This window comes from Carcharhinus amblyrhynchos, chromosome 11 (assembly GCF_965287045.1).
Source record: "Carcharhinus amblyrhynchos chromosome 11, sCarAmb.v2.hapA, whole genome shotgun sequence".
Classification (NCBI taxonomy): Eukaryota; Metazoa; Chordata; class Chondrichthyes; order Carcharhiniformes; family Carcharhinidae; genus Carcharhinus; species Carcharhinus amblyrhynchos.
In genome coordinates, this window is record NC_137334.1 from 92,260,512 (window position 1) to 92,274,926 (window position 14,415).

At 46.5% G+C, this 14,415-nt stretch overlaps 1 protein-coding gene across 4 annotated transcripts in view; it reads right to left on the bottom strand.

Annotated features, from left to right (window-relative positions):
- The window catches only part of LOC145350344 (anion exchange protein 3-like), a 128,602-nt gene that overhangs the window by 33,672 nt on the left and 80,515 nt on the right, over positions 1-14,415 (bottom strand). For all 4 annotated transcript variants that reach the window (XM_080199577.1, XM_080199578.1, XM_080199576.1 and 1 more), the window contains 5 exons: positions 11,353-11,545; positions 7,885-7,996; positions 5,040-5,224; positions 2,681-2,905; positions 1,637-1,835 (listed from right to left, as the gene is read on the bottom strand). In XM_080199577.1, coding sequence (XP_080055703.1) covers positions 1,637-1,835; positions 2,681-2,905; positions 5,040-5,224; positions 7,885-7,996; positions 11,353-11,545 — 914 coding nt within the window. The remainder of the gene's footprint in view (positions 1-1,636; positions 1,836-2,680; positions 2,906-5,039; positions 5,225-7,884; positions 7,997-11,352; positions 11,546-14,415) is intronic.

Here is a 14,415-nt window from a genome sequence, read left to right on the forward strand (position 1 = left end):
AGAAAAACAAAAGTGCTTTTTCGGGACAGGTGAGGAATATTGCCCTTTGAATGACCTCCATCATACCTATTGCTTAACACAAACAAATTCCATTGTCACAGAATCACAGAATCCCTACAGTACAGAAGGAGGCCATCGAACCTGTACTGACCACAACCCCACCCAGGCCCTGTTCCCATAACCCCACACGTTCACCCTGCTAATCCCCCTGATACTAAGGGTCAATTTAGCACGGCCAATCAAACCAACCCGCACATTTTTGTCCGTTGTTCGTTTCTAACATCCTCCCTCCATAACTTTCCCAGGGAACTAGCTCTGCAGATCAGTTACCCCGACAACTGAGGTTCTTTGGAACTGAGTGAACAATTCTCTTCAGCACCATGCAGCAGAGAAGGAGGCTATTCAGCCCATTTTGTCCTGAGTAGGCTCTTTGCAAGTGCTGTCCCCACTGTCTTACCCCCCCACCCCCGCCACCGTCTTGCTCTTTCCTCACAGGCCTGCAAAATCTCCCATTTCCAACATAAGTCCAATTTTCAAGTAGGTAGCTGCGCTCAGGAGGAAGCCAGGTCAACACATGGGGCAGGGTTTTTCCGATGATGTCCTTTCCTGCCCCAGCAACCAAAGAGTCAGCATCAAATGCTGTACCTGATTGCCCCGCAGCCATTCAACGTTCCAAGCAATGGATTGGTCAACAGCTCAGTAGTCCTGGCAGTGCTGGTTGGGCCGTGGCCAAGACTGGAACCATACATAGTCTCCAGATAAGTCCCAGAGCCCAGGACCACGTAAGTGCAACGAGACTGAATGCAGAGGGAGAGGGTGAGCCCTGAGGCCGTGAGGAGAGCGGTTGGAAGTTTTGATGGAGAGCCCCAGTGGGGGAGAGGAGTAGCCACGGAGGGTAGAACTTGTGATGAAAGGGGGCTGCGATGGCATGTGGAACAAAAGGCGTTTAAAAAAGACAAGGCCTGAGCAGGATAACTTTCCAAGCTCCCCCTCCCCTCCCCCAGCTCTGGAACTCCTCCTGTCCACCTGAAAATTGAGGCTTGGCAGAAAAAGGCCCTCAAATTTCTTAAAGGCCTTAATTGGGACAAGGACTAGGCCTCACCTGTACCGCTCAAAAAAGGGAGGGAAGATGGGGTCAGACTCGGAATACAACCCAACACCTTTCATTCTCCATGTTACCAACTGAGACTCTGGAAATGGAGACTGTACGACATCTATAGTGGATGGATCAGCCGTGGGGTTAGGGGGATAGGCTGGGCTAGTGGGCCTGGATAGGATACTCTTTCTTAGAGTCAGTGCAGACTTGATGGGCCCAGTGGCCTCCTTCTGCACTTCTACGGTTCAATGGCAGTTGGTGGAATTCAAATTCACTCAAGAAATCTGGAATATAAGCTAGATTCCTTGTCAGTGACCACAAACTATCATCAATTCTCATTAAAAACCATCTGGTGCATGAACGTTCTTTGGGGAAGAAAATCTGCCATCCTTACCCGGCCTGGCCTACATGTGACTCCAGATCCAAATATGGATGTCTCTTAATCACCCTCAAAGGGCAATTACAGATGGGTCAATGCTGGCATTGTCAGTGGCTCCCACATCCCATGAAAGAGTTAATAACTAAACAAAATAGAATTACCGAGTAATCCTCCGAAAGTGATGGCGGGTGACAAGGCAGCAAAGTAAATAAAGATGACAGCAGCCAAACACTGAAGGTCCATCGCATCCCGTAGGTCACTGAGGTATTTGGGGTATCTCCGCTTAATATCCCGGTAGAAGCCCCCAAATGGGATTCTTGTTCTCCTCAGTTGATCATCTTCAACTTCCCCCCTTATCTCCTCACCTAAATGAGGAAAGAGGCAAAGAGCAGCTCAGGGTAACTCCAGACAGATCTCCCATCTCCCCAGGCTACCCATTCTTATCAGTCTCTCTGTTGCTGCCCTCTGGACAGTCGCTTGTCAGTACAAATTTAAATGGCAATGGGATCATTTACAACTACCTGAAATGGAGGGATCTTGGTTTAGCTTCCCTCTGGCAGCTTCCCTCAGCCTGGCATTTACACTTCAGTTGTCTGGAGTGGGAATTGGACCTGCTGTGATGTAATATACATGCACATTTAACGGTGTGTTATCTCAAACTGTGGATCATCACCATCCACCGGGAGTCAGGATGTGAAGGGAATCCCATTAGTTTTTAAAAGTTTAACGTTTATTTACTAGTCACAGGTAGGTTTACATTAACACTGCAATGAAGTAACTGCGAAAATCCCCTAGTTGCCACACTCTGCAACGCCTGTCCTGGGAGTGTTTGATGGGGACAGTGTAGAGGAAGCTTTACTCTGTATCTAACCCTGTGCTGTACCTGTCCTGGGAGTGTTTGATGGGGGGACAGTGTAGAGGGAGCTTTACTCTGTATCTAACCCTGTGCTGTACCTGTCCTGGGAGTGTTTGATGGGGACAGTGTAGAGGGAGCTTTACTCTGTATCTAACCCCGTGCTGTCCCTGTCCTGGGTGTGTTTGATGGGGGACAGTGTAGAGGGAGCTTTACTCTGTATCTAACCCCGTGCTGTACCTGTCCTGGGAGTGTTTGATGGGGACAGTGTAGAAGGAGTTTTACTCCGTATCTAACCCTGTGCTGTTCAATGGGTCAAATGGTGAAGTATCCATGATCTGTCCTGCTGGACCTCACCTTTAACCAGGAATTTGTTTTCATCCTTCTTCAGTAACTTTCTCTGTTCTCTCAGCCTTCTCTTCCTCAGCATTTCCTTCTGAAACGCAGCGACAGATCTCAGGAGATCTTTGCCTTCCAGCTCCAGTGGTGGAATGACAATGCTGCAGTCCAGAAATTCGTTGATGGCATTTAAGAGGTCCTGTCGATCGTCGGCCTCGTACGCAGCCTCATGGAAATCCTGTGGGAAACATTCAGCAAGCTTAACAATCCTCTCATTGTTTGTAGAAAGCAACTTCAAATCAACTGGTGAGACTCACCAACAGATAGAGGTTTACAGCAGGGCAACAGGCTCTTCGGCCCAACTTGTCCATGCCACCCCTTTTTTTTAACCACTAAGCTAGTCCCAACTGCCCACATTTGGCAAACTTACCCATGTAACTCTCTAAACGCTTTTTAAAAGACAAATTTGTACCCGCCTCTACTACTACCTCTGGCAGCTTGTTCCAGACACTCACCACCCTCTGTGTCAAATAATTGCCCTTCTCGATCTTTCAGTATCTCTGCCTTCTCACCTCAAACCTGTGCCCTCTCATTTTAGACTCCCCTACCTTTGGGAAATGATATTGACTATCTAGCTGATCTATGCCCCTCATTATTTTATAGACCTCGATAAGATCAGCCCTCAGCCTCCTACGCTCCAGAGAGAAAAGTCCCAATCTATCCAGCCTCTCCTTATAACTCAAACCATCAAGTCCCGGTAGCATCCTAGTAAATCTCTTCTGCACTCTTCCTAGTTTAATAATATCCTTTCTATAACAGGGTGCCCAGAACTGTACACAGTATTCCAAGTGTGGCCTTACCAATGTCTTGTACAACTTCAACAAGACGTCCCAATTCCTGTATTCAATGTTCTGACCAATGAAACCAAGCATGCCGAATGCCTTCTCCACCACTCTGTCTACCTGTGACTGGGTTACACTTCATTAGGTCCCAGGGATTTATCTATCTTGATGCGCTTTAAGACTTCCAGCACCTCCTTCTTTGTTATATGTCCATTCCTCAAAACACCACTATTTATTTCCCCAAGTTCCCTAACATCCATGCCTTTCTCAACAGTAAATATTGATGGGAAATACCATCTCTTGTGGATCCCACACATAGATGACCTTGTTGACCTCAAGGGGCCCTACTCTCTCCCTAGTTACTCTTTTGTTCTTTATTCCTTTGTAGAAGCTCTTTGAATTTGCCTTTGCCTTATCTGCCAAAGCAATCTTGTGTCCCCTTTTGTCCCCCTGACTTCTCTCTCAACTCTACTCCTACCTCCCCTTTACTTTTCAAAGGATCCACATGATCGCAACTGTCTATGCATGTCACGTGCCTCTTTCTTCTTCTTGACCAGAGTCTCACTATCCTGAATCGTCCAGGATTCCCCACTTCTACCAGCCTTGCCCATCACTCTAAAAGCGAGGTGCTTACCCTGAATCCTGGTTAACACATTTTTGAAAGCCACCCACTTACCAGAATCCTTTTGGCTGCTAACATACTCCCCCAGTCAACTTTTGACAGCTCCTGTCTGATACCATCAAAATTGCCCTTGCCCTAATTTACAATTTTCGCTTTTGGGCCAGACCTATTGTTTTCCATAGCTATCTTAAAACTAATGGAATTATGGTCACTGATCCCAAAGTGATCCCTCACTAACACATCTGTCACCTGCCCTATCTATGGAAAGCTTCCATTGTCACATAGCAAGCAAGCATGAAGTGGGTTTAGCCAAAATGGGAAGATGTTCAGAACTGAATGGACTGATAAGATATCATTGTACTGAGAGGCATATTGCAACTGACGGTTATACTTATTGACATATATTATTGCCCATCTCTCGTTGCCTTCGAGAAGGTGATAGTGAGCCACCTTCTTGCCTAGGTTGATGCCAGGTGGTCCATTTGGTTTCCTTTGTTCAGACTTTGGTAATGATTAATGCAACTGAGTGTCTTGCTAGGCCATTTCAAAGGGTAGTTGAGAGTCAACCACATGTAGGCCAGACCGGGTAAGGACAAAATGATTTTCTTCCCTAAAGGACATTAGTTAACCAGATGGGTTTTTCCAATAACCGATAATGGTTTCACAGTCATCAGTCATGGTCATTCCAGATATATTTTATTGAATCCAAATTCCATCATCTGCCGTGGCAGGATTTGAATGCGGGTCCCTGGAACAGTAGCTGAATTTCTGGATCAATAGTCTAGCGATAATACTGCTAGGCAATTGTCTCCCCAAATTCTCCCACCCGGGGAAATTATTTCTCTCAATTATCTGTCCCCATAATGCAGTGAAAATTTGGATCAACCTGATCTTGTCCTGAGTCTCACCTTGTCTGACATCAGGGTGGAGATACTCCGCCCAATCTCATGGTAATCCATGCTGGACTGCATCGGCCCGAGTAGAATGAATATGAACCGCACAGGGACTGCGACTTCCAGAACAGACTCGAGGAACACTGCTTCACTCAGCCTCACAAAGGCCATGGTGGGCTGCTCCAGAAAGGCAAGAGTCCCTGGAAAGGTCAGAAAGGAAACAAATATAAGAACTCCAGGTTAGTCTTTACTTCCTTCCACCTCTGGGGTGGCACGGTGGCACACTGGTTGGCACTGCTGCCTCACAGCACCAGGGACCCGCGTTCGATTCCTGGCTTGGATCACTGTCTATGTGGAGTTTGCACATTCTCCCCGTGCCTGCGTGGGTTTCTTCTGGGTGCTCCGCTTTCCTCCCGCAGTCCAAACACGTGCAGGGGATTGGCCGTGCAAAATTGCCCCTTAGTGTCAGGGGGATTAGCAGGGTAAATACGTGAGGTTATGGGGTTAGGATCTAGGTGGGATTGTGGTCGGTGCAGACCCGATGGGCCAAATGGCCTCCTCCTGCACTGCAGGGATTCTATGAACTTCAAGATAAATGAAAGAGCCATTAACACGTAGCACTAGTGCTAACCAATGAAAACCATTGGCTGGGATTTTCTGGCCTCTTTGTGGCAGGTTTTCCGGTGGCGAAGGCGGATCGTCATGGGTCGCTGGCGGAACTTCTGGTCTTGCTAAATTCATTGGTCGTTGTGTTGCTCATCGGCTGCGACTCTGGGGAACCTGCCACAGGGTTGGGTGGAGGGAGGGGGGTTGCCTTTGGCGGGACCAGAGGGTTCTGCTGGAGGGAAGGGCTGGAAAATCTCACCCATTATTCTTATTTTCCAACACAAGTTCTGGTCTGGTAGCCACTGACCCATTCCTCTCCCCAGCAAATGCGTGAGGCTCAAGCAGTCCACTTACAACTCAGGTCTCATTTTTCAGATGGAGATGAGTGTCTGACCACATGTCCGTGTGATTGCTAAGATTGCCTATTTGTACCTGTGTCATCTTGCCCAACTCTACTGCTACCTCCACCCAGCACCCCCATCTGCTCTTGAAAACCTCACCAGCACCCCGAGACTCAACTCTTTCTTTATCTCCCTTTCTGAATAGCGTGCTTTCATTAGCTACCCGTCAATCTTTAGGAACCATTGCAGAGTCCAAAGAATTTTGGAAAATGATCACCAATGGATCTACTATTTTTACGCGTCACCTCCCTAAATACTCTTGGATGAAGATTATCAGGCCCTGGAGATTTAGCCACCTTCAATCCCATCAATTTCCCCAAAACCATTTCTCTGCCAACGCTGATTTCCTTTAACTCCTCACTAAAATCTCAGAACTTTTGGTACATTATTTATGTCTTGCTTTCTGAAGACAGAAGCGATCTACAAATTCAGTTCTTCAGCCATTTCTTTGTTTATTTGTTAATTACACTAACCTAAGGTTTAGTTTAATTAGTTATTTTTTTTCCATTGCCGGGTGTTCTTTGCTATGAAAGGAAACCCACAACTTTATTATTTCACCATGCAAAAAAAAACTTTCTGCTGAATCAAAAAGATGACTGCTACAAGTCACATGATGTCAGGGTTGGCCCTTTGTCTCGGGATTACTCAATGATCCTGCAGAATCTCACACCTCAGTGTAGAGACTGCTTGTAATCACAAAAGACCAGGAGACTCACGCATCAGAACTTGTTAACCCTACAAGAGCTGCAAACAAACATATATATATAACCTAGGGACCGGTCCAAGGTCCATTTCAAAGGGGAGCCAAAGGGATGCCAGTTGTACCGGATAAACTCATCTTGCTAGCAGGGTTTGTGGGTCTGCCTACACAATGGCTCTCCCAATACCTGACCCTCAAATTAATGCAGAGAAGCTTTACTTGTGCCTAACCCCATGTTGTACCTGTCCTGGGAGCTGATGGGGGACAGTGTAGAAGGAACTTTACTCTGTATCTAACCCCGTGCTGTACCTATCCTGGGAGTGTTTGATGGGGACAGTGTAGAGGGAGCTTTACTCTGTATCTAACCCCGTGCTGTAGCTGTCCTGGGAGTGTTTGATGGGGACAGTGTAGAGGGAGCTTTACTCTGTATCTAACCCCATGCCATATCTGTTCTGGGAGTGTTTGATGGGGACAGTGTAGAAGGAACTTTACTCTGTATCTAACCCCGTGCTGTACCTGTCCTGTGAGTGTTTGATGGGGGACAGTGTAGAGGGAGCTTTACTCTGTATCTAACCCCATGCCATATCTGTCCTGGGAGTGTTTGATGGGAGACAGTGTAGAGGGAGCTTTACTCTGTATCTAACCCTGTGCTGTACCTGTCCTGGGCATGTTTGATGGGGGGACAGTGTAGAGGGAGCTTTACTCTGTATCTAAACCCGTGCTGTACCTGTCCTGGGAGTGTTTGATGGGGGACAGTGTAGAGGGAGCTTTACTCTGTATCTAACCCCATGCCATATCTGTTCTGGGAGTGTTTGATGGGGACAGTGTAGAGGGAGCTTTACTCTGTATCTAACCCCGTGCTGTACCTGTCCCAGGAACGTTTAATGGGGACAGTGTAGAGGGAGCTTTACTCTGTGTCTAACCCCGTGCTGTACCTGTCCTGGAAGTGTTTGATGGGGACAGTGTACAGGGAGCTTTACTCTGTATCTAACCCTGTGCTGTGTCTGTCTCCCGATATCTGGGCAGTGGTGAGGCACCTATATTCATCACCAAATCTGAATCACTACATGTAGGGACAATGTTTGTTCTTGTTCAGTGAGTGGACCCCATTGAATTAGCCAATCATTTCCCCATAGGTCAGAGTGTAACATACCGATGAGGACCACCGTTGCCTCTGCATTTTCTGGAATCTTCTCCATGAGTCTCTGCTGTGCTTTCCTTCTGTGTCTCTCACTACCGCGGTTCATTGAAGTTTTTAAAGATCGCTAAAAAGAAAAAGGGGATTCGAGGAAAGTTCACAAGAAATGGGGAGATTTTCCCTGCTTGTACATTCAGGATCGTAGAATCTAACAGCAGGAGGCCACTCGATCCACCAGACCTGTGTTGGCTCTTTGAAAGAGCCAGTAAAATAATCCCACTCTCCTGTGCTTCCCCCCATAACCCCGTGACTTTCTCCTTTTCAAGTATATATCAAATTTCCTTTTGAAATTTCTCACTGAATCTGCTTCTACCACCTTTTCAGGCAGCACACTCAACATCACAAGAAAAGTTTTTAAAAATTCCCCTTTGGTCTTTTTACCAATTATCATAAATCTGTGTCCTTTGTTTACCCAGCCTCCTGCCAATCGAAAATTTCTCCTTAATTACACTCAAAATTCTTCATGACTATGCCCCTCTACTAAATCTTCTTCACATGAAGAACATTGCTCCACATAAGGGAGTTTCTCGAAAGAAATGCAATGATCTACATCAGGGGGTGTCTCTAAACAAACCCAAAACTATACATCATGGAGCATCTCTAAATAATCTCAATGCTCTACATCAGGGAGTGTCTCTAAACAAACCCAATGCTCTACATCAGGGAGTGTCTCTAAACAAACCCAATGCTCTACATCAGGGAGTGTCTCTAAACAAACCCAATGCTCTACATCAGGAATGTCTCTAAACAAGCTCAACAATGTCCTTCCATGCCAAGTATCCAGTCTGGCAGGGGTTCACCTGGCAATGCTTCAGGCGCTGTTTTACTCTGGGCCAGCACCAGGTGAACCTGTCTTGTTCCTGGGCTTCTATCTATCAGTACCATGTGAAGCCACACCATCACCAACACAGACACAACAAAATGAAGGATTCTCCCCATCCTGCTTGGTGTTATCCCGCTATATCCTAATTTTATTATCTTTCTTATCACGGTGCTGGGTGCCACCCGTTGTCCGGCAAGCTACTCCAACAGCCCAATCACAAGTAGGCTGAAGGCTGTACCAGGCCATGGTTGGCATGGTGGCACACTGGTTAGCACTGCTGCCTCACAGCGCCATGGACCCGGGTTCGATCCCTGGCTTGGGTCACTGTCTGTGCGGAGTTTCCATGTTCTCCCCGTGTCTGCATGAGTTTCCTCCAAGTGCTCCAGTTTCCTCCCACAATCCAAAAAATGTGCTGGTCAGGTGGATTGGCCGTGCTAAATTCTCCCTCAGTGTACTCGAACAAGCACCTGAGTGTGGTGACTAGGGGATTTTCCACAGTAACTTCATTGCAGTGTTAATGTAAGCCAACTTGTGACTAATAAATAAACTTCACTTTTAAACTGCAGCCTGTAACACCCACCCCAGTTCACCTAACTTTGAGGACTGGAACCCCCAACAGTTGCCTCGTCCTGGATAGGTCTGGGGGGGCGGGGGGGTGGGGGTGAGTAGGAACAGGAGTAGCTCACTCATCCCACCCCACCATTTAGTTAACTTGTGTCTTACCTGCTTCTTAACACCATTAACTATCTTCATCAAACAATTGCTTGGTAATACTGAACTTGAATATTGCCGAAAAGAGAGAGGAACTTGTTTCAAAGCTTTTCGTCAGGACAGACACAAGAATGCCAAATTTCAGACCAATCAATGACTTTTATACTATAGGAGAAAAGGGTGCTGACTGGTTGTCCAAATAAGAACGTAGGAGCTAGGAGTAGAAGTTGGCAAGTTCAGCCCTTCGAGCCTGCTCTGCCATTCAATCAGATCATGACTGATTTCTCCCTGGTCTCAAATCCACCTTCCCACCTGTTCCCCATATCTCTCTTTCCTTTTTTTTGTTAGAGATATATCTACCTCCACCTTGAAACCATTCAGTGATTCAGACTCCACTGCGCTACGGGTCAGTGAGTTCCACAAATTCACCACCCTCTGTGAGAGGTAGCTCCTCCTCATCTCAGCTTTAAATCTACCGCCTCCCAGCCTATACCTGTGACCTCTTGTTCTAGACTGCCCCAGAAGAGGAGACATTTGGTTTACATTTACCTTATCAATCCCTTCTATAATTTTATACACCTCAATCAGATCCCCCACTGCTTTCTCCATCACAAAGCCTCAGCTAACCACAGTCAACTTGACAAGCCAACCAACAGCCCTTTTCTCTGGCGGGAAAAATTGAGATTATCAGAAATTTGGCATTCTTGTACTTGTCCGGCGAGTGCAAGAGGAGGAGCTTCAGAAACGTGTCTCTCTTTACAGCAATTATATCATTCATCCTTACATTGTTTTTGAGGCAGGGTATTAAAGGAAATAATAAGGGGCGGCACGATAGCACAGCGGTTAGCACCGCTGCTTCACTACTCCAGGGACCTGGGTTCGATTCCCGGCTTTGGTCACTGTCTGTGTGGAGTGTGCACGTTCTCCCCATGTCTGCGTGGGTTTCCTCCAGGTGGTCCGGTTTCCTCCCAAAGATGTGCGGGTTAGGTTGATTGGTCATGCTAAAATTGCCCCTTAGTGTCCTGAGATGTGTAGGTTAGAGGGATGAGTGGGTAAAATATATCGGGATAAGGGGTTAAGGTCTAGGTGGGATTGTGGTCGGTACAGACTCGATGGGCCGAATGACCTCTTTCTGTACTCTAGGGTTTCTATGATTTCTAAGAACATAAGAACTAGGAGCAGGAGTAGGCCATCTGGCCCCTCGAGCCTGCTCCACCATTCAATAAGATCTTTTCATGAACTCAGCTCCACTTACCCTCCCGCTCACCACAACCTTTAATTCCTTTACTGTTCAACTTATCTACCCTTGTCTTAAAAACATTCAATGAGGTAGCCTCAACTGCTTCACTGGGCCGGGAATTCCACAGATTCACAACCCTTTGTGTGAAGAGAAAATGAAACTATCAACCTTGGTTATGGAAAGTAATTAATCCTCAGCTGCATTACTGGGGGGGAGAATTCAGGAAAAGTCAAGACGCAAGTGCCTTGTGTCCCTCGGTGCCATGACACCTTTCTCTGCCTAATCCAGGGTGGCACGATGGCTCAGTGGTTAGCACTGTTGCCTCACAGCGCCAGGGACCCGGGCTCGATCCCCGGCTGGGGTCACTGTCTGTGTGGAATCTGTTCATTCTCCCCGTGTCTTGCGTGGGTTTTCTCCGGGTGCTCTGGTTTCCTCTCACAGTCTGGAAGATGTACTGGTTAGGGTGCACCGACTGTGCTAAATTCTCCCTCAGTGTACCCGCACAAGCACCAGAGTGTGACGACTAGGGGATTTTTTTTTACAGTAACTTCATTGCAGTGTTAACATAAGCCTACTTATAACAGTAATAAAAACAAAATAAATACCGTCAATGTCCGCTGGCTACACCCTCATAACGATCCTGCCTCACCTGAGACCCTGTCTCTGACTTCTTGCGGTCTTGCACCTCGAGACATTCCTCGCCCATTAGGGGCACCGCGGTGAAAGAGTCTTTCAACACCTTGTGCTCGTGGTGGAGATGGTGAGAACTCAGGCCGGAGGCTTTGGTGGAGCTGGAGACATTCCGAGGAAAAAAGATGCCTTCCTTTTCGTCGTTAGGGTGGCTGCAACACAACGCGGCAACTAAATCCAAATATTTAAGAGGAAATTGGCAGCTTTTAAGGACAATGTAGCAGAATGGTACCAGGGTCCAGGAACAGTATATTGTGAAACGCTCCCATTCAGTGACATTGTCATTCAATTCATGTTGGCTTTCCTAATAGTTCCCTCTGTCCCCTCAGGGTCTTTCTCATGTTTTTCAGTCATGACTCAGTATAATGTTCTCATGTTGTGTCAAATGTTTGTGCGTTCAAGTCCTACCCTGGGGACAGAATCCAAGCTAATTGCTCCCTGCTGTACAGAGAGAATGCTGCACTGTTAGAGATGCCACCTCTCAGATGAGACATTAAGCTGAGGCTCCACCTGACCTCTAAGGTGGAGGTAAAATAAAAATGACATGAAGTGAGAACAAAGAAGGGCAACAAATTCCAGATTCTCCCTGGTGTGCTGGGACAATATTTATCCCCTCAATCAACATCACTAGAACAGATTATCTAAGTATTATTGCTATTCGGGGCTTGGTGTGAGAGTAAGTTGGCTGCTGTAGTGCTTCCAATGTTTGGGGAAGTGATGGCACAGTGGTATTATCGCTGGATTAGTAATCCTGACACCCAGGATAATGCTCTGGGGAGCGGAGTTCCAAATCCAGCACTACAAATAGTGAAATTTAAATTCAACAGATACCTGGAATTAAAAGTCTAATGATGACCATGAAACCATTGAAACCTGAATGAGGATCTCAGATTGGTTGTCAGCGTAATTCACTGAGGATTATTTAGCAAATGCGGTCCAATCACAGAGTCACATCTAATGTTGGACACCATGCCTTGAGTTGTGGAAGCAGAGCTGGTTGGGGACTGTCTGTACCTTGCCCATTGCAATCAGTGACTGGAACCTGCTGTTTGATACAAACTGCCAGTTTTTGGGACTTAAGGCCTACATAACTAACACCACATTGGCACTGAAATTGATATTCCAGATTATTCATTTGTGTGGTAGGCAGAATGGTTGTTTGATTTGACGGCAGCATCCTGTTAGTGTGATTGGCACTGCATTGTCGCAGTGTGAAATGATTCCAGGTATGTGGGACAGATGTATGAGGAGAGATCGGCTAGGCTAGGATTGTTTTCACCGGTGTTCAGACGAATTGGGGCGGGGGGGGGGTTCTCATAGAGACTTATACAACTCTAACAGGACTATACAGGGTAGAACATAGAACATAGAACACTACAGCACAAACAGGCCCTTCAGCCCACAAGTTGCGCCAATCACTTCTATACCTACTATGCCATAGACCTATCTATAACTCCCAATCCCATTAGATCCCATATACTCATCCAGAAGTCTTTTAAAAGACCCCAGCGAGTTCGCCTCCACCACCACCGATGGCAGCCGATTCCATTCACTCACCACCCTCTGAGTGAAAAACTTACCCCTAACATCTCCTCTGTACTTGCTTCCCAGCACCTTAAATCTGTGTCCTCTAGGGTAGATGTAGGAAGGACGTTCCCGATGGTGGGGAGAGTCCAGAACCAGGGGTCACAGTCTGAGGATCTGGGGTAGACATTTAGGATGGAGATGAGGAGACATTTCTTCACCCAAAGAGTGGTGAGCTTGTGGAATTCATTACCACAGAAAGTTGTTGATGCCAAAACATTGAATGTATTCAAGAGGTGGCTGGATATAGCACTTGGGGCGAATGAGATCAAACGTTATGGGGAGAAAGCAGGATTACGCTATTGAGTTGGATGATCATCCATGATGGAGCAGGCTCGAAGTGCCTAACGATCTCCTCCTGCTCCTATCTTCTATATTTCGATGTTTCTATGACTAGCTTCACCACTGCTCAATTTAGATAAATCTGAGGTAGACATGCCAAGTTTCTAGGCCAAAAAGTATGGCCTTAGGTCCATCCATGAGTTTGTGCGATATACAGTGAGCAAGGATCTAAACAAGGACGTCACTATCCTGACACGCTCTATTTCAGCATCATAGTGAACAAATGGCTTGGGCTCTATTTACCAGGCTCCCAATAAGATCAACCTATTGTGTGTGGAACTGTGAGAACCCCAACATGCATATTGAGAAGTGAGAGTATGTCTGGTAGAGAATTCCCTGGCAGGTTTTTTTTAACTAGTACATTCACAACAGGCAAAGTACAGAGCAAACACCAGCAGCTAGTGCTTGCGTAACTCAAAACGCAACGTCCAACAATAGATGTGATTCTGCAATAGCGAAACAGTTGCTGAATATATGTGTGTGGACATTGTCCCTATGTCTGTGCGGGTTTCCTCTGGGTGCTCCAGTTTTCTAACCACACCCCAAAGATGTGCAGATTAGGTTGATTGGCCATGGTAAATTGCCCCTTAGTGTCAGGGGGATTAGCAGGGTAATACTTGGGGGTTACGGGGTTAGGGCCTGGGTGGGATTGTTGTCCGTGCAAGCTCGACGGGCCAAATGACTCCCTTCTCCCTTGTCCAGATTCTATGATTCTGTGCTAAGAATTAAGCTCACAACCAATTTAAGGTAGTCAGCTGGCATGTAGTGTGGCACGTTTGTTATACTGAAAGCTGCATATACTAACATACAGGGCCCTCTCATTGGTTCATGCGCCTTGATCAACCAGAGTCATGCTTGGCAGTTATCTGTCGGTCAATATCAACTGCACTTTCCATGGCAACACCTCTCCTAAACAAAACCAACTTGCCAACCAATCAACACTCTCGTCTCAGTCAATAAAAATTTGTTCATTTCCCTGACATTACATTCCTGTGTATGAATGTCCTGATGAGTGCAAGATGAAAAGCTTTGACAATTTTATTTTCAACAATACTGAAATTCTATACCACCAAGTGGCTATACTTCCCAAATTAAA